Raw genomic sequence first — 20,381 nt, forward strand, 5'->3', positions numbered from 1 at the left:
TTGCATATCTTGCAGCAGCAGGAGAAGAGTTTACAGTAGATGATGATGTTGCACCCCTAGCACTTCCAGTAGCTGATGAACCTGCACCATGCTGCCATTCAGGTATAGTCCTGTTTTCCTGTAATTAAAAATGTAAATAACTTTGTAATGATCAGTCAATAGAAATGAACACTCAAGTACTTTCAAATTGAAAATACCATGTGCTTGTTCCTCCTGATTTGCAGACCAGGCCTCAATGGCTTTGTACAACTTGTGTACTTGTGTCCCTGCAGCTTGCAGTTCCCACATGTTATAGTAGCCATCCTAGATGTCTGCTTTGCCTGAGGTGGCTCAAACTTTCCTTTTTACTTTTCTCTTCTACTGGCCCTTTCTTGTCATGTTTGAATTGTGGTGGTTCAATGTCAGGTGTTGGAGTTCTCACGCAGCTATCTGGACCAGGAACTGAGTAAATTACTGGCTTATATGCCTCCAAGTACATTGCTTTCTTTAAGAACACATTGATATGATCCTCTGGTAGCTGTTTAGACCTATAGATGGCAGAAGAAGCATGGTTGCAAGGAACTCCAGTGATGTCCCATTTCTTGCACCCACATATCTATAGGTTTGTGTCAACACCATAGGTCTTGTATCTACTAGTGATTTGGAAAAGTCCTTGGCCAGCCATCAATGCTTTGCAATCCCTTGCATACTTCTTGTTCATCTCCAACTTCTCTACATAGGTTGGTGCAATCTCCCATCTAGCACATTTTCCACCCTCTCTCTTCTGGTGGAACCTCACTAGAAACTTGTCCTTGATCCCATTGATCATAGTGACAATTGGCTTGTTCCTTACATCTAGAATGTACTTATTGAAAACTTCACTGAAGTTATTAACCACCAAATCAGTTTTGCAATTAGTATCCATTGCATGCCTAGACCAAGCTTTAGGAGGAATTCTTGACATCCACTCCCAAGCAGTAGTGCACTCAGCCTTCATGCTATCAATTGCCAAAATAAAGTCGTGTTCGGTGTAAGCATAGGCAGCTGCATCCATGCATCTCTTCAAATCCTCTCCTTGAAATCCTGCTCTCTGGAAGTTTGCATAAATGTGCCTCAAACAGTACCTATGATGGCAGTTTGGGAATACTGTTGTCACTGCATTGAGTAGACCCTGCATGAAAATGAATTGAACTGATTTAATATGATTTTAAATGACTTTAAATTATTTAATATCATTTAATATCATTTTAAATGATTTTAAATGGTTTAATATGATTTTAAATGATTCAATAAGATTTTAAATGATTTAATATGATTTAATGTTTTTTTATGATGCCCAACTAGTCTTGGTAGGTTTACTTTGATGATGCCTATGTTTTTTGATCCCACATGGGTCACCCTAGGCTATCTAGACCAAATTGTCGACATGAAGCGTTATGACTCGACACCTACCAACTAGTCTTGATGGGTTCACTTTGATGATGCCCATGTTTTTTGATCCCACATGGGTCACCCTAGGCTATCTAGACCAAAGTGTCGACAAGAAGCGTTATGACTCGACACCTATCAACTAGTCTTGGTGGGTTTACTTTGATGATGCATATTTTTTTGATCCCACATGGGTCACCCTAGGCTATCTAGACCAAAGTGTTGACAAGAAGCGTTATGACTCGACACCTACCAACTAGTCTTGATGGGCTCACTTTGATGATGCCCATGTTTTTTGATCCCACATGGGTCACCCTAGGCTATCTAGACCAAAGTGTCGACAAGAAGCGTTATGACTCGACACCTACCACCTAGTCTTGGTGGGTTTACTTTGATGATGCTCATGTTTTTGATCCCACATGGGTCACCCTAGGCTATCTAGACCAAAGTGTCGACAAGAAGCGTTATGACTCGACACCTACCAACTAGTCTTGGTGGGTTTACTTTGATGATGCTCATGTTTTTTGATCCCACATGGGTCACCCTAGGTTATCTAGACCAAAGTGTCTACAAGAAGCGTTATAACTCGACACCTACTAACTAGTCTTGATGGGTTCACTTTGATGATGCATAAACTAAATTAAAAACTAAATGAACTAGTAAATGCAATACATTAACTAAATTAACAAGTAATTGAACTAAATGAATTAAATGAAGAACTAAATGAACAAGTACATGAAGTAAATGAAGTGAATGAACTAACCTTTTGTCTATCAGACATGAATTAATTTGTACTTCCCAAATTTGCCCTCTTCACTTCCTCCTAGAGCATACTTGAGTTGTGTAAAGAACCAGGACCAGTTCACTGTATCTTCAACTCCAACCACTCCAAAGGCAATGGGGTACATATTGTTGTTTGCATCCCTTCCAGTAGCTGCTAGTACCTGTGCACCACTTTACAATTTGATGAAGCAGCCATCTAGACATATGAATGGCCTACATCCATTCAAGGAGCCCTCACAACATGCATTCAAACTGAAAAATAGACCATGGAACCTTGGTCCAGCAGTAGGATTTTCTCTGGTTCTGCCACTAACAGTAGTGACAATGCACCTAGATCTAGGATTTGTAAGCTTCACAGTCTCCAAATAATCTCTCAGCCTCCTATATTGCTTCTTGTGATCTCCAAGCACAATATCCTTTGCTTTCTTCTTAGCTCTCCATGCCATCATCCTAGGAATCTCAAGCCCAAATTGCCTCTTTGCCTTGTCAACAATAGCAGGTACAGTAGTGTTGGGATCTGATCTGATAGTTTCAAGCATTTTGTTGCCAAGCCACCTTGAACTAATCCTAGTTTTCTCAGACTGGGTGGGACATGTGTGCTCCAACCCCATCTTGTTAATGCAGAAAGTGGCCTCATTTCTTATCTTTGCTGCTACCATGTAGAACTGATAACCATATCCATCACAGCTAACTATTATCCTATCACTGCAATTTCTGTGATATTTGTATCTTCTAAGTTGTTTCACATGCAAATTGACAAGAGCCTCTCTGAATTGGTAAACATCTTTGAAACAGAGCTTTAACTGGAATTGTTGTTCTAGGTGCATCCTGTCCTCATCATACCAGACCCTAGGTGGTCTTTTCTTAGCTCTGCTCCTTCTGCCAGAGCTAATAACAAAGGACATTGGTTCATTGCCATCATCATCTGCTTCAAAGCCTGTATCTTCCTCTTCTGAAGATGGAAACCAATCAGGATTAATGGTTGGACCAGCACTAGAGTGGGACCTACTTGTAGGACTTCGCCTCTTTGCCTTCTTCTTAACAAGCTCAGGAACTGGGATCTCTTGGGCCTCCTCATCATCTTCTTCCTGGTCCATGTCATATATATCTTTAGGATCTGTGTCCCCCCTCACAGTGTCTACTAGACATGTATTCAGCTCTCTTCCTCTTTATTTCAACAATAGTTTCATCTAGCTCAGGTTCCTCTTTCCTCCTGTTTGCACTCTGTTATTCCACATACTGCACTGAATCTGAGTCATCTTCTTCTTCTCCTGCATCTAAGAGGTCCACATCAACTACAAAATCTTCATCACTACTTGAACCTTCATCATCATCTGTGTCCATGCCTACAGGAATTTCTTCCTCACTAACTGCATTGTCCTCCTCATCTGTATCAAACTGAAAATCAGCATAATTGACACTTACTTCAGTGTTAAGCTGTGTCCCAAGACGTAACTGACAGTTATGAGGAACTGATTTGAGTGGCAAAAAATTTACACTTTCCTGTGTACCAATTGTTTTGTGCACAACACCTGATTCAGCAACAGCAAAAACAACAGGTGGCTCTACATCTATTTGTTGTGCATCTTCATCTTCTCTAACTGGTGGTTCAATAACTACCTTTCCCTTTCTAATTGTCAGTGCCAATGTCTGGGTGCTCTCAAATTGTCTCAACGTGTGAACTACTTCAATGTTGTCTTTGATGACACAAACACCTTGCAGCCCTATATCTTCCTCTTTCAAGTAGCAAAGACTGTCATCCTTACAATATCCATTGCTGACCATTACATTGACCAAACTACCATAAGTGATTTCTCTTTCACACATCTTAACAAGAGCATACTTATTCCCAGGAAACCGGAAGTAGATTGACCATAAATCTTCAGGCCTAAAATAGACATACAAATGAATATTAACAAGTCAATTGTACTAACATAACTAACCATTACAATGCACTATTTAAAAAATTCAGAACAATAAATTAGTACTAACATTACTAGCATAGACAAATGAATATCTTCAGGCCTAATATAGCTCACCATTATAATGCAGCGTAAGCAAAATTACCAAGTCAATTATAGTAACAAGACAACAACATAAATGAACACTACAGTGTGATTTTCTCCAAAAATTCAGAACCATTATGATTTTCTACAAATATTCAGGACTACAGTTCATTACAAATGACTAACAAATCAAGTATTCAGACCTACAATCTTTGTTGATGCTCTAAAACATATCCATAATAAGGAATGATTGAAAGAACATATTTTCAAAGATTCAGATTACCTAGCTGAAGATGGGGCGAACGGGAGCACATCCTCGGGACCAATCTGTGAAGCTGCTTCCTCGGTACAAGGCTCCAGCGATAGGACCGCCGCCGCGGCCGACTCTGGATCTAGGTCACAGCCGCCATCGATGTGGGGGCCGATGACTCTGCATTGCGAGCGCAGCCGCTTCTGCCCTGAAGTAGTACCACTGCCCTCGCCGTTGAGTGCGCCGTCGCCGCTTCCTTCGACTCCATGTGCGCCGTCGCCGCTGGAGCTGGTTGCCATCGGAGTGGGGATGGACTGAATCGAGGGGTGGGGTGGACTGAATCGACGGGCTGGGGAATGGGTTGACCTAGTACACGGGCGCGCGGAAACGGCCGTCTCTCGCCGTCTAACGGCGTCCGTCAACACACGCCACGTCAGCCTGACATGCAGGACCCACCTGTCGGATTCGCTGTTTTCTGGCCTAAAACACAGAATCAGTGCTCCGCGTTACAGATTAGCCCCATTGTTGTTGGTTTTTTGTGCCCTACCTCAAATGTGTTACTGATCTGTTACCCTGGCCCATAATGTGGTGGTTTGGGGTAAATAACTCTCCTCCGCCACTGAGTTAGTCTGGTCAATTTTGGAGGCAACCTTGCACGCTGCTCTTTCTACTCTGTTTGTAATGGCAAATATATATTTGTGCTTTCCAAAAAGAATGAAGTGGAATCATACAATGGCGTGTGGAAGGCGTACTGTATTACTGAAAGCATGTGTTCACCAGCTGCATAATGGGGTAGAACTTATATATTTCAACAAATTGTTGTTCCCGATGGAATGAACCAAATCCAAATATTCTCAACCTTTTCTGTATCAAAATACAAGTTCAGATAATCTGCAACGATTTACCCAGCCCTACCCCCGTTTCTTGAAAGTAAGAATGACGATAACAATGACGATAATAGTAAGCAGAAGCAAGAACAGAAACAACAGTAGATAGAAAGCCATGTGCTGCTGGTGCTGGTGGTGCTGCTGCTGACGCATCAACGCCATGTGCTGCTGCTGCTGCAGCGCAATGGAGTTTTGTGCCACCGCAGCAACCTGCAGTACCTCCCGTCCGGACAGCGCGCTGCCCTCACCTCCATGACCACCCTGTAGGGGGAATGGCACCGACCACGGCCTAACGTCCATTGTGTTAGGATACCTCATCATGACCTGCTCAGGAAGCATTCCATTTCCAGCCATTGGCCTATGGTTGGCGATGGTTGGGACGCTGGTTATGTTGCCCATCTTCCCCTGACTCGGCTGGTTCCTGCTGATTGGAGATATTTCTCCCTTGACTAAGTTAGTCCTCCTGTCTTGATCGCCGCCTCCAGCATTTGCTGGCCTGGCCTTGTCGACGAGGCCGCGGTTATGACGCCTCCATTGCTGGGAAACTCTCCTAGGGTCATCCACGCAGAAACATTCGGGGTCGTCATCGGAGTCATCATACAAATCATCGGATGTGTCGCTGTGGTCGTATGGATCCCCCATTCGTTGTGCCGATGGTTGCATGACCTCAAACGGTGGCGGCATTGGTTTAATAATAACTGGCTGTAGAAGAGCTGGCGGCATCTTGAGGCCCGCAGGCCCCTGTGGCGTAGGATCCATCTTATTGAGTTCCCTTTTGACCTTTTCACCTTCTTGGTTGTCCACACAAGGCATTGATGGAGGAAGCTCCTTCATGGTGGATGCGCCACTTACCTACAAGGAAGAAGAAACTGCTGGATTTCAAAGGATTCATTTGCACAACTTTAATTAACACTTATCTCCTAGCAGTGAAAAGTACATCAATTATTATTTTTAAAACCGGTAAGAAAAAGTACATCCCCGTTTACATATAATCCAGCTTTTCTACTCCAGTTCATTGCAGGATCATACCTGCTGTATTGAAGACCCTGGGTCATCTCTTGATTCTTCAGCACTGCCCATCTCATTCAGCTTATGAATTATCTCGTCTATTGAAGGTCTTTTGTGTTGATCAGTGTCCACACATTTTCGAGCTATCTCAATGCAGCACTCCATTTGAGGGCTCTTCACGTCTATTGATTTATGCCACTGCAAAAGTTTAGACATATAGTAAGAGACGACAATTTTTTTATGACAACGAAGGATCCCTCTGCATCACGTGATGCACACATCCATATTTAGGATGACATTAAGGTAGCTATGCTATGTAATTCCTGAGTTTGTAGTGGCCTGTAGCTTGTTATCCTCTTTTTTTCTTCATTTTGCCTTCAATCTGAACGTTTGTGATAAATGGTGGATGTGTGCATTATCAGATGTAAAGGCCAAGGGAAGTTTTTTTTTTCATTATCTGAAAAACACACATAAGCTAGGATACATTTTTTGTTTCATTATCTAAAAAGTAAGTAAACTAAGATGTTGCTACACCCATCAAGATTCTACCTTGTGGAATGAGTTTGTTTGATACAATATTGCTCTCCCCATTGCAAAATATATTGCACGGTCTCTGACATGTAACATTTGCAGGTTACTTTTGAAATATATATAAGTACGAAATATACATCACATGTATTAAGCCACACATTGCATGCCACATCTAATAAACTAAACTCTTCACGTAACAAATATTTTTAAAATTATTAATCAATGTTAGAGAAATTCAACTACATTTTCTTAAATTTCACAAACTTTTGAATGATAACTCCAGAAGAATTGTTGTATAGAGTATCAAGTTTTTTCTAAAAATTAGTTGTTTGCAGAGTTATACATGTTTTAAAATTCCTAGAAGGAAAGAACATTGCTTCAGAGACTTTGGATGCTACATAGGAGAAGCAGTTCTATGGTGAAAATTGTGAATCACAGCAAGTGTTTATCAGCATCCTACTACTCAAGCGCACACAAATTAAAACAAAAGAAGATGGTAAAGTAACGGTATTCCTTTGTATGGCGTTACAACCATCTTTCTATATAGTATTTGAAGTAAGGTGGTAGTACAGTGAGTTCGATCGGCAATAATAGAACGACATTGAAAGTGAACAGCATCTCTTTAATTATTTGCATCCTTCAATACTTAGTTTGTAAAGTTCTCTGCGATTGAATAGGATTTGACAGTATGATATATTTTTCATGAAAGGCAAAAGCATTTTGCTGCTTGCACTGAATGTGTGGCTTGTGATTAGTATTTTCTTGGTAATGATATATAGTATGAGACGTAATACGCCAAAGGCTAACGTAATTCAACAAAACCAACCTAAATGGTACAGTAAACTGTCCTTACATTTTCAAAATCGTAGTTGTCACTCCCTGTTAACAGCTTTATGAATACAATGCCGAAACTGAATATGTCTGACTTGAATGATATTTCACCCTTGTCTATGATTTCTGGTGCAATATATCCCCTGCATGACAACATGATAAAGCAGCACAAACTTGGTATCAACATGAAAAGGATGGAGTCTTAACAAGCTCAGTTTACCTTGTGCCAGGAGTGCTTTTTGTGAAAATTCTGGACTGTCCTTCATGAAACCATCTTGACAAGCCAAAGTCGGTAATTTTGGGTTCCATGTAAGCATCCAGCAGAACATTTTCAGGTTTGAGGTCCAGATGATTAATGCGTTCTTTGTGTAGATATTGCAAACCATGGCAGATTCCCTTGATCATTTGATATCGCCTTGTCCATTCAATTGTTTCCTCTGTAAAACAAACATAAGTACAATCAAATTCAGCAGCGTATTTGTCCTTGATCTCCATGAGTTCTGCAGGACTATCAACCGCCTTTTGTGAAAGAGAGGATTGAGTTTTTCAAGGGAGCTTAATTGCTAAGCTCGATCACGCAGTATGAATAACCAGCTAGTAGTAACATTTAAAGGAAACTACTTTGAAATTGAAAACCAGGGTATAAAGTTGCGAGGTCTGTACCTGTAAGATAAAGCTGAAGGCTTCCGTTAGGAGCGTAGTCAAAGACGAGCAACCTTTGCCGTACCTCTGCCATAACTTTTTTTCCGTCGTGTTCCATCAGTTCCCCTTGTGTATCTGAACAATAGCCGAGGAATCTCACTATATTGTTGTGCTTTACCCTCATTAGACAGTGGACCTCATCCTGAAATAACTGATCCGAAAAATCTTGCGATATGGAAAGCTTCTTGACAGCAACCTTGCCACTTGGAAGGTCTCCCTGTTTTACGTAGTATTTTGTTAATTATTGGACCGGGAAAATATAGGGAGAAAAAGAAAGATGCCTTACCAGGTAAACAACTCCAAACCCACCACGACCAATTTCTCGGGAGAAATCGCCGGTAATGGACTTTATGAGTGAATATGGTAGCCTGGTCGGCTCTGCACTTTCATCACCCATTATGCGCTCCAGCGCTCCAAATTCAGCTTCTTGATCCGCCATTTCTGCTACACTGGGAGATAAAAAACCGAGTTAATACGACCAGCAACCCGGCTGGCATACACTGAGCTCTCCCTCTCACTGCAATAACTCCTGATCTGATGATGATCTACAAAGAAACCCCTGATCTCGAGATTTTTAGATCAAAGGTTCATGAACATTTAGAAATCATGTCGGGGGGTCAGTCACTAACCAGCTGGAGATAGATAGGTCCAAGGAGATCGGCCAGCCGAACTGGTTGCTCCTCCCCGGTGACGTGAAATCCTGGCTGGCTTTAGATCTGGAGTCTGGGCTGGGAAGGGGAACGGGAACGGGAACGAACACTCATTTCTTCCTTATCTCTGTACGCGTGAGTCAACAGTCTCTACGTGTGAGTCAACGGTCCACGCGGGTTCCCTTTTTAGCAGGATGATGAATGATCAGGCTGGTCGTAATGATAGTATCATAGCTAGTATCATGCATGCCAACTAGACAATTTTAATAAGATATTATGAAATTAAATAAAAAAAGATCGAATATCATATTATGATACCATATCATAACAAATATTATGCTACTATGTGTCATACATAGCAATAAATAAAATACTACATAATACTAATACATGATACTGTAAATTAGAAAGATAGTATTATAGATTAGTATCATATGCATGATACGTATATAATACTCCCCGCTACAACCAGGTAATGCGTAAAGTAGCTCAAAGTAGCTGCCACAGCGGAAACGCTCCTTCGCACGCGAGCGTTGGAACGAGCGATTTCCTTCCACGCGTTGTCGGTCGCCAGGGACAGAAGGGCCCACCCAAAGCTGCGTTTCAGATCTGAGGAAAAGCCTACATCACGGGATCCTTCCTTAACCTCTCTCCCTCCTGAACTTTTAATCTCACCACCGCCCCCTGATTCAACAGGTGGGGCCCGGGTGGGCTCAGTTTCCCTCAAACATCTCTCCCCTGATTTGCTAAAAAGGGAAAGTTCTGCCTGTCCGAATTTTTTTTTGCGAGGGCTTGTCCGAAATTGATCGTTTTTGTTTTTGAACGTCGTCCGAAATTGATCGTTGCAACGCGCGCGAGAGATAGCAACATGTTCGTACGCTGTTAATAACTCACGGTGGTACACTCGCAAAAAAAAAAACACATGGTGATAGTAATCGTTTTCGTTTGAACATGACCATCTCGCGCGCGGGCCACTGATTAAGACATGTAGAAGTTTTAGAAGTTATAGAATGCAAAAAAAAAACTAATTTTTACATCTCTAAGGCGTCAAAACCCATATCGAACAGATGATAACAACAACAACAACAACAACAACAACAACAACAATTTTTTTAGTCCCAAACAAATTGAAGTAGGCTATAGATGAATTCCATAAGATCTCGCAACCAACTCATGACTCGCACATGGATAGCAAGCTTCCACGCACCCCTGTCCATAACTAGTTCTTTGGTGATACTCCAATCCTTCAAGTCTTTCTTAACAGACTCCTCCCATATCAAATTCGGTCTACCCCGACTTCTCTTGACATTCTCGGCACGCTTTATCCGTCCGCTATGCACTGGAGCTTCTAGAGGCCTGCGCTAAATATGCCCAAACCATCTCAGACGATGTTAGACAAGCTTCTCTTCAATTGGTGCTACGCCAACTCTATTTCGTATATCATCATTCTGGACTCGATCCTTCCTCGTGTGGCCACGCATCCATCTCAGCATACCATCTCCAACAGATGATATAGATGCAAAAAAAATTAGGACATAAAAATCGCGGCCACGCGCCAACTGCCAACCACTCTTATCTTCCCTTCCCCCTATGTCCACCCGCCACACAGCCGCCGCCGCTTCGATTCGCCGCTGTTCCCACTGCCGCTGCGCACCTGCGCCTGTTCCGGCCGTGCACCACCCCCGTCGCCCCTCCGCCGCTACTTCGGCGCTCTCCGCCTCGAATCGCCGCTACGCCGCCGCCCCGATTCGCTGCTCCTCTGCCCCTCTGCCGCTCCTTGTCCTCTCTCCACCTCGAATCACGTCGCGCCGCACCCGTGATCTTGCCAGCGCTGGCCCTTGTTGCCATCAGTGCTAGAGCTCACGTTTGCCGCGTTCGAGCATGCATTTGAACTCCTGGAGTTCTCAAGAGCCCGTAGCGCCCTTCATCCGACATCCCCGTGCCATGCAGCCTCGCACCCGAGCAAGCCGTGCTCCGGCACCGCGTCGACCTCGCTCCCGTCGAGTTTCGGCCACCCCAACTCCTCTCGTTTGCCCCAAAGGACACACCTCGCTCCCAGCTATCGTAGAGCAAACGCCGTTGTAAACCGTCGCCCCAGAGCAAACCTAAGGCACTCTGCCGTGCTTGGTGGATGCCGGTGGCATAACTAGTTTACATCTCAATTTGCATCATCTATTGGAGTTGCACTTTTACATCACCAATTTACATCTTATGTTGAAGTTGCCACTTTTTTGGATATGTAAAAAGCACGTTTTGGAGATATAAATTTTTACATCTTCAAATTTGCATCTTCTATTGGAGATGCTCTAACGCTAACAAGCAGACTTGCAAATTTTTTTAGTTGCGCAGACTCGCCAGTAATTCAATGATGCGAGCCTACCCACATACAAAACACGTGGGCCAGACCAGCTTAGATCATCTCCATCCAAACTCCTTCCCCCACTCCCATTTTGGAGCATCTACAACTAGGCATCCCATCACCCCAAACGCTCAGCTGCCTGCCTGGTCACTGTCTTAGACCCAAAAGAGCATCTAACCGGCCTCCCCAAACATAGCACAAACACTCGAGCTGTCCGGCAACCCCAATACCCAGTCCATATATAGGGTGTATATGGGGAGGCCCGAACGTGCTCGGAAACCGTTGCCACGTCAGGCCGACCTAGTATGGCCTACCCCGCCTTCATCACTGTCCCCACAAAATCCTCGGCCGGTCGTCCGAACTCTAGTCAAAACCCCCTCGTTCGAATCCTCTCGACATCCCTGCTCCACACCCATCTCCTCCCCTTCACCTCCCCAACCTCTCTCGTCCCCTCGGCCATGGCCGAAGGCAGATCATATAGCGTCTTCGATGATATCGACCAGGATAAGCTAGCCGTCGACTCCTCTAGCTCGTCAGCGTCGGGCGAGGAGGAGCCCGCGCTCTGCATTGCTCTCCGCCGCTCGTGGATGGACTGGAGTCGGAGCTCCTACTCCACGGCACCGCTGGTGGCCAGAGTTGGTAGTTGTAGCTCCGCGGTGCCCCGCGGTAGCATTGTTCGGTCATTGCCTTCCCCGGTGAGGAGGCAGGGTGACCATTGGCGGCCGGCACCGCCAGCACCATGATGACCCATAAGTATAGGAGATTACAAGTCTTGGAGGGTGGTATTTCACCTAAATTTATTGGTTCAACACAGGGGGGACATTTTTTTATGATCCTTAGCAGTTGATTTGTCAATTCAACAACACCCGAGAGATAACTCTCTTGTAGCAATTTATTAGTAGCACAATAATATTCTAGTAGTGATAGAGAGTAACAGTAACATCAGTAGCAATAGTAACAAGTTTGTAACAAGTAGAGCAATAATGATTTTAGCAGAGACAATAGCAGTCACAATGAGATTCATGATAGAGAGGCATGAAGTAGTGATGGGGTGTCGAAATGATAGAGAGGCATGAAGTAGTGATAGAGAGGCATGAAGTAGTGATGGGGTGTCGAAATGAGATTCAGTATGTAACAGTCACAATATAGAGCGATACAAAACTAGCTCCAATTCACCAAGCATATGTAGGTATGTACTCTGTATATAGTCATATGTATTTGCGATAAGAACATGCATAACATCTTTTATCCCGCCCTCACGTGTCAGCGGGGTCCTAATGCAAACTGAGGTTAATTAAAGCACTCCTCTTAACAGATAACCGGAACAAAGCATTAACAAATAATGAATACATGAACTTCTCAAATTACATTCATCCCCGTAGAGTATCCCAATTGTTGTCACCTTGGGGGTCTAGAGTTCAGAACAATAACATGTGAATACAACTTTTAGGTATGATCAAGAACACAAATGTGTTCATGAAAAAATAATAGATTTAGATCTTAAATCATGGCACTCGGACCCTAGTGACAAGCATTAAGCATAACAAAGTCATAGCAACATCAATCTCAGAACATAGTGGATATACTTGGGATCAAGTCCTAACAAATTGACCACGATAACATATGAAATCTCATCCAATTCCCATCTACCTCCAGTATGCCTACAAAGGATTAATCACACATGGAGGTGAGCATCATGAGATTGTTGATGGAGAAGGGTTGGTGATGACGACGACAATGATTCCCTGGCTCCGGATCCACGAACGGACTCCTCGTGAAGACCATGAGGTGGCGACGTCTCTGTATCGTAAAATGCAACGAAATTTTCTCTTAGATTTTTGATAGGATGTGAATTTATAGCATTGGAATTATGTCCAAGCGAGGTCTAGGGGCCCCGCAAGCCTGGGTGGCGCGTCCAGGGGGTTGCCGCGCCCCATGCCTTGTGGCTCTTATGCGCACCATGCCCCGCACTTCTTCGTTCTAGTATTTTTTTATTCCAAAATAAACCTCCGAAAATCCTCGTCTAGTTCTCGGAACTTTTTTTCTGCACAAAACACCACCATAGCAATTTTACTGAAAACAGCTTCAGTCCAAGTTAGTTTCACTCAAATCACGCAAATTAGAGGCCAAAATAAGAGCAAAGGCGTTTGGAAATGTAGATACTTTCGAGACGTATCAACTCCCGCAAGCTTAACTCATTGCTTTTCCTCAAGCAATTCAGCTGATAAACTGAAAGTGATAAAATAAAACGTTTGCAAACTCATTTGCTTTGGTAAATGTACATAAATTTTGCTAGTGATCAGATTTCAACAATGATCATGGAGTAACCATATACTCCCTCCGTTCCAAAATATAAGTCTTTCTAGAGATTCCACCAAGTGACTACCTACGGAGTAAAATGAGTGAATCTCCACTCTAAAATATGTCTACATAAATCTATATGTTGTATTCCATTTGAAATTTCTAAAAAGACTTATATTTAGGAACGGAGGGAGTATATGATCTCAAATATCAACACTTTATCAAAATAACGATGATACAATATGACAAAATGATATCTCACTAGCCTTTTCTGGAACTGCAAAGCATAAATGCAGAGCACCTATGAAGTTCAAGCAACCACTAAACATTGTAATTCAACATAGAAAATATTCAGTCATGCTATCATCCAACATTAATATGACAAAATGCATGTTACACTAACAATGAGAAGGTGATGACTCAGCAACAATATTAAAAGAATGTCCCTTCGCAGATGGAAGCATGGATTTCTGTATGTACCAGAGATCATTGTTTAAAACAAAGATAATTTCATTTTGAGGGGTGTACTTTTCAATCAACAGTTTATGATAGAGGATCTCATCATCTTATATGATAAACATGTGTGACCTCCTAAATTGTCCTCTCAAGAAAGGTAGCTCCTATACGTGGCAAAGTTTATGGAGTGGTATTCAAACTTTCAAGAGAGGCCATGTTTGGAGAGTAGGAGATGGCACACAAATTAGCATATGGGATGATCCCTGGGTTCCTAGTAGCCCAAGCAGGAAGGTGATGACCCCCAGAGGTAATATAGTCATTACTAGGGTCTCTGAGTTAATCGATATAGATGAAAGACAGTGGGATGAGCAGCTCATCAGAGATATTTTTTGGCCTGTTGACATGCAAAGAATTCTAAACATTCCCCTAGCTATGGGGATGATAGAGGATTTTGTTTCATGGCACTACGAAAGAAGTGGAATTTTTTCAGTCAAAACTGCTTATCATATGGAGTGGGATTACCAACATGGACGGAAGTTGAGGCAAACAAACTTGATGTTGTCCTCAAGTACTAGTCCAGTTTGGAGGATTCTTTGGAAACTTCGAGTGCCCGCCAAAGTTAAGATTCACCTATGGAGGGCTCCGTATGGTGCGATTCCTTGCCATGGCATCCTTGCGAACAGGCACATGATTACCAATTCGCAATGCCCAATTTGCTCTACAGATTGTGAAAGTATACATCACGCTGTTTTTAAATGCACGCGTGTCCAACTCATATGGGGAAAGTTGGGTATGGCCGACACAATTTTTGAGTTGTGCAATACTGAGAGAGAAGGTGCTTCGGTCCTTGGTGACCTGTTGCTAATGCCATGGACCAATATTCCATCGCTACCTGATGTTAACAGGAAGGATTTGATAGTAGTGGTTGTGTGGTACATATGGTGGGAAAGGAGGAGGTTTACTCATGGGGAAACGTTACAAGAGCCCGCAAGTTCTGCACAAGCTATTGCAATTCTAACCAAAAAATTTGCGCGAGAAAAATATATGGGTACAGGTCGGATCAGAAGAAATAGGTGGAAAAGACCGTTGCGCAGTTTTGTCCAACTCAACGTTGATGTATCCTTTGATATAGACAGCGGTACAGGGGGTTCAGGTGCTATTATCCGAGATGAATATACTGCTTTCATTGCGGCTTCATGCAGCAATATCCCCTTTGTAGAGGATGCAACGACGGCCGAAGCTCGAGGATGGAAGGATGGACTCATACTGGAAAATAATGTTGGTTGCAACAAGATGGAGATCGAAGCTGACTGTATGGAGGTGACCGAAATCATGAAACGCGGCGGAAACTGTCTTGGCCCAGCAGCAGCAATATATGAGGAATGTTACTTTCTTTGTCGTAATTTTACTTCTATTAGTTTTCATCATTGTCCTAGGGAGGCCAATATGGCAGCAGATGTGACGTCCGGATGATTAATCTACAATAATTCCCTGCTAATTATGCCACGTCACCACGATTACTGTTGTTAAACTCACGTTGGTTCGAAACTGATTCAAATTCGAGTTCAAAATCAAGTCACAATAAAGGTTTTCAAATATTAAAACTATAATGTTTGGGATGTGCCAAATAATTCATAAGTAATATTGGTGGATAAACCAAGTCTTTATAAAAAGTTTAAATGCACTAAACTAAACAAAACAGTAGCAAATACAATTATTTGAATGCTTTTAAAATAATAAATGATGTCTACTACACAACCTTATTCTTGTAGACGTTATTGGGCCTCCAAGTGCAGAGGTTTGTAGGACAGTAGCAAATTTCCCTCAAGTGGATGACCTAAGGTTTATCAATCCGTAGGAGGCATAGGATGAAGATGGTCTCTCTCAAGCAACTCTGCAACCAAATAACAAAGAGTCTCTTGTGTCCCCAACACACCCAATACAATGGTAAATTATATAGGTGCACTAGTTCGGCGAAGAGATGGTGATACAAGTGGTATATGGATGGTAGATAAAGGTTTTTGCAATCTGAAATTATAAAAACAGCAAGGTAACTAATGATAAAAGTGAGTGTAAAGGGTATTGCAATGCGTTGAAACAAGGCCTAGGGTTCATACTTTCACTAGTGCAAATTCTCTCAACAATAATAACATAATTGGATCACATAACTATCCCTCAACATGCAACAAAGAGTCACTCCAAAGTCACTAATAGCGGAGAACAAACGAAGAGATTATGGTAGGGTACGAAACAACCTCAAAGTTATCCTTTTTGATCAATCCATGGGGCTATTCCTATAAGTGTCCCAAACAGCCCTAGAGTTCATACTAGAATAACACCTTAAGACACAAATCAACCAAAACCCTAATGTCACGTAGATATTCCAATGTCACCTCAAGTATCTGTGGGTATGATTACACGATATGCATCACACAATCTCAGATTCATCTATTCAACCAACACATAGAACCTCAAAGAGTGCCCCAAAGATTCTACCGTAGAGTCAAGACGAAAACGTGTGCCAACCCCTATGCATAGGTTCATGGGCGGAACCCCCAAGTTGATCACCAAAACATACATCAAGTGGATCAATAGAATACCCCATTGTCACGACAGGTATCCCACACAAGACATACATCAAGTGTTCTCAAATCCTTAAAGACTCAATCCGATAAGACAACTTTAAAGGGAAAACTCAATCCATTACAAGAGAGTAGAGGGGGAGAAACATCATAAGATCCAACTATAATAGCAAAGCTCGCGATACATCAAGATCGTACCACCTCAAGAACACAAGAGAGAGAGAGAGCGAGATCAAACACATAGCTACTGGTACATACCCTCAGCCCCGAGGGAGAACTACTCCCTCCTCGTCATGGAGAGCACCGGGATGATGAAGATAGCCACCGGAGAGGGCTTCCCCCTCCGGCAGGGTGCCAGAACGGGTCTAGATTGGTTTTCGGTGGCTACGGAGGCTTCTGGCTGTGGAACTCCCGATCTTCCCCGAAGTTTTTTAGGGTATATGGGTATATATGGGAGGAAGAAGTACGTCGGTGGACCTCCGGGCTGTCCACAAGGCAGGGGGCGCGCCAAGGGGGGTGGGCGCGCCCCCCACCCTCGTGGGAAGCCCGGGACTCTCCTGGTCCAACTCCGATACTCCGTGGGCTTCTTCCGGTCCAAAAATAAGTTCCGCGAAGTTTCAGGTCAATTGGACTCCGTTTTATTTTCCTTTTCTGCGATACTCTAAAACAAGGGGAAAAACAGAAACTGGCACTGGGCTCTGGGTTAATAGGTTAGTCCCAAAAATAATATAAAAGTGCATAATAAAGCCCATAAACATACAAAACAGATAATATAATAGCATGGAACAATAAAAAATTATAGATACATTGGAGACATATCAATAAACAAATGTTAAACTAGTTTATTTAGTCACCAAACTTTTTAAGGCAGTGGGTTATTCTGAGACATTAATTTAGGAGCTATTGCCATATTTCACAAAGCTAAAGAAACTAAAAGTAAAAGAAAAAAGAAGAAAATACGAAAAGAAAAAAAAGAAGAACCCCCTCGGCTGGGCCGTGGTCCAGCTGGCCTCTGGGCCGCCATGCCGGCCCAACCGCCCCCATCGCCCCACCTTATCCTGTGGGCGACCGAACCCTAGCGGTTTAACCCCCACTCCTCCCACACAATCCCCCACTCCTCCCGACCTAACCCCACTCCCTCTCGTGTCTAGCGCGCGCCGCCACGCTCCTCGCGTCGACCCTTGCCACGCCGGACCCCCCACGCCCCGCCGGAGCGCCCGCGCCCAGGGAACCATCGCCTCTGCCCAGCGACTCCTCCCTCTCCCCCGTTTCTGGATTGGGGGCAACCGACGCTTGACGCCGTCGCCCTGAGCTCATCGCCCCGTCCCGGTCCGCTTCCCCGCCTCCCCCTCGACGGCTCCACCGAGCCCCGCCGACTCCCCTGCCCGTCAACACCGGTGAGGGCCACGCCCTCCCCTCTCTCCCTGGCTTGCGCGCTTGCACCGTTCACCATACCCAGCTTGCCAGCCGCACCGTAGTCCCCGCGCCACGGTACCCCGCGTTCTCACCCCTGGACGTCCACGCCTCCGGCCGTCCGCACCATCGCCCACACACGCACGCCTGGCCACTCCCTGAGGCCCCACTGCCGCCCGTCGACCGCACCCTGTGCACGCGCCAACGACCCTCCTCCTCGCCTCACGCCCACGCCTGCCGGCGCGCACCTCCCGCTGCTGCTACTGCTTGCTAAATCTACTGTCGCACCTGCTACTGCCGGTCGAGCTGCCCCGCGCACGCACACGCTCGCCTACGACGTCCGCAGCTTGCGCGCGCGCCCCAGACCCGGCTTCGCTCCCCTACTGCTCGCCCACGTGTAGCACCCACCCTGCTGCTGCCTTTGCTCACTACCGCCGCCATGAGCTCGCACCGGTTGAGCTCCGACCTCATCCCGCAGCCCTCGCTCTAGCTCCGCCGCGCCCGCTCGCCCTCGACCCCGCAGTCGTCGTCCCAGCTCGCGCCGACCGTCGCAGCGCCCGCAGCCAACTCTGGCACACCGGCGCGCCTCGGCAACCGTCGCCCGCGCACCCAGGTTCGCCCTGTCGGGGGCGCGCCCGCTAAGGCCCCTGGCCCATGACAAGTGGCCCCCCAGAACGAATATTAGAAATAATAAAAATAGATAAAAACTTATTAATTAATTAATTAGTTAAATAATTAATTAACACAATGAATCTAGTTTCATTAAACCTAATTAACCTGCTAATAAAACTAACTATTGTTAATTTGATAACAACCTATGACACGCGGGACCCACATGTCAGTTGACTGGTCAACGATCAACTTTGACCGCTGCTGTCATGCTGACATCATAAATACTTTTGGTTAAATTAATCTGTTAATTCTTGAAAATGATTAAAACTTTATAAATAAATATAAAATAAACTGTAACTCGGATGAAAATACTTTATACATGAAAGTTGCTCAAAACGACAAGACGAATCCGGATATGTAGCTCGTTTCCGCCACACATCCCAAGCATAGCGAACACACAACTTTCCCCCTCTAGTTCAACTTTTCAAAAACACGAAACACCGAGGATACTTTCCCGGATGTTTTCCCCCCTTCGCCGGTATCACCTCCTACCGCGTTAGGGCACACCTGGCACCGTTACTTGTCTTGTCATGCATTGATATGCATCTGTTTACATTGTATTCATTGTTTCTTTCCCCTCTTCTCTCCAGTAGACTACGAGATTGATGCCGCTGCTGGTGCCCCGATCGACTACATTGTTGACGACCCCTCCTTGCCAGAGCAACCAGGCAAGCCCCCCCTTGATCACCAGATATCGCATATTTTTCTCTCTACTGCTTGCATTAGAGTAGTGTAGCATGTTACTGCTTTCGTTAATCCTATCCTGATGCATAGCCTGTCTTTGCTACTACTGTTGTTACCTTTACCTGCAATCCTAAATGCTTAGTATATGATGTTAGTATTCCATTAGTGGCCCTACATTCTTGTCCGTCTGCCATGCTATACTATCGGGCCGTGATCACTCAGGAGGTGATCACGGGTATATACCTATATACATAATATATGATACATGTGGTGACAAAAGTCGGGCCCGCTCGTAGAGTACCCGTGAGTGATTCACGGATTGGGACTGAAAGGACGTTAGTCCCGACGGCCCTCTAAGTAGATCTTTGTGGCAGAGCGACAGGACAGGTTGAGACCACCTAGGTCAGAGGTGGGCTTGGCCCTGGTCAGCGTCCGTGGTTACATCAATTAACACGCTTAACGAGATCTTGATATTTGATCTGAGTCTGGCCACTAGCCTATACGCACTAACCAACTACACGTGAATAGTTATGGGCACTTGACGTCGTGGTATCAGCCGAAGCCTTCTTGACGTCAGCGACTGAGCGGCCCGCGCCAGATTGGACCGTAAGCATGCGCTTGTATTAAGGGGGCTAGGTCTGCTTCCGGCCGCATACGCAACGTGCATGTGTGTAATGGGCAATGGGCCCAGACCCATGTGCGCATAGGATTTACACTAGCGTCCTGACCTCTTTGGTGTGCCTAGGTAGGGTTGCGACGTGTTGATCTTCCGAGGCCGGGCATAACCCAGGAAAGTGTGTTCGGCCAAAGGGGATCGAGCATGTTGGGAAATTTGGTGCACCCCTATAGGGAAGTTTAT

The 20,381-nt window shown here is 44.5% G+C and overlaps 1 protein-coding gene across 1 annotated transcript; it reads right to left on the reverse strand.

Annotated features, from left to right (window-relative positions):
• Positions 1-5,239: 5,239 nt before the first annotated feature.
• LOC147981926 (uncharacterized) lies at positions 5,240-9,195 on the reverse strand. Its single transcript, XM_087517242.1, has 7 exons — positions 9,035-9,195; positions 8,692-8,854; positions 8,367-8,622; positions 7,924-8,140; positions 7,726-7,846; positions 6,363-6,539; positions 5,240-6,185 (listed from the first exon to the last, which is right to left on the reverse strand). The coding sequence occupies exons 2-7, from the start codon at positions 8,842-8,844 to the stop codon at positions 5,358-5,360; spliced, it is 1,752 nt and encodes a 583-aa protein (XP_087373368.1). The 5' UTR covers positions 8,845-8,854; positions 9,035-9,195; the 3' UTR covers positions 5,240-5,357.
• Positions 9,196-20,381: the final 11,186 nt, after the last annotated feature.

The sequence above is a fragment of the Triticum urartu genome, chromosome 3A (assembly GCF_056163025.1).
Source record: "Triticum urartu cultivar PI428250 chromosome 3A, HENAU_Tu73, whole genome shotgun sequence".
Classification (NCBI taxonomy): domain Eukaryota; kingdom Viridiplantae; phylum Streptophyta; class Magnoliopsida; order Poales; family Poaceae; genus Triticum; species Triticum urartu.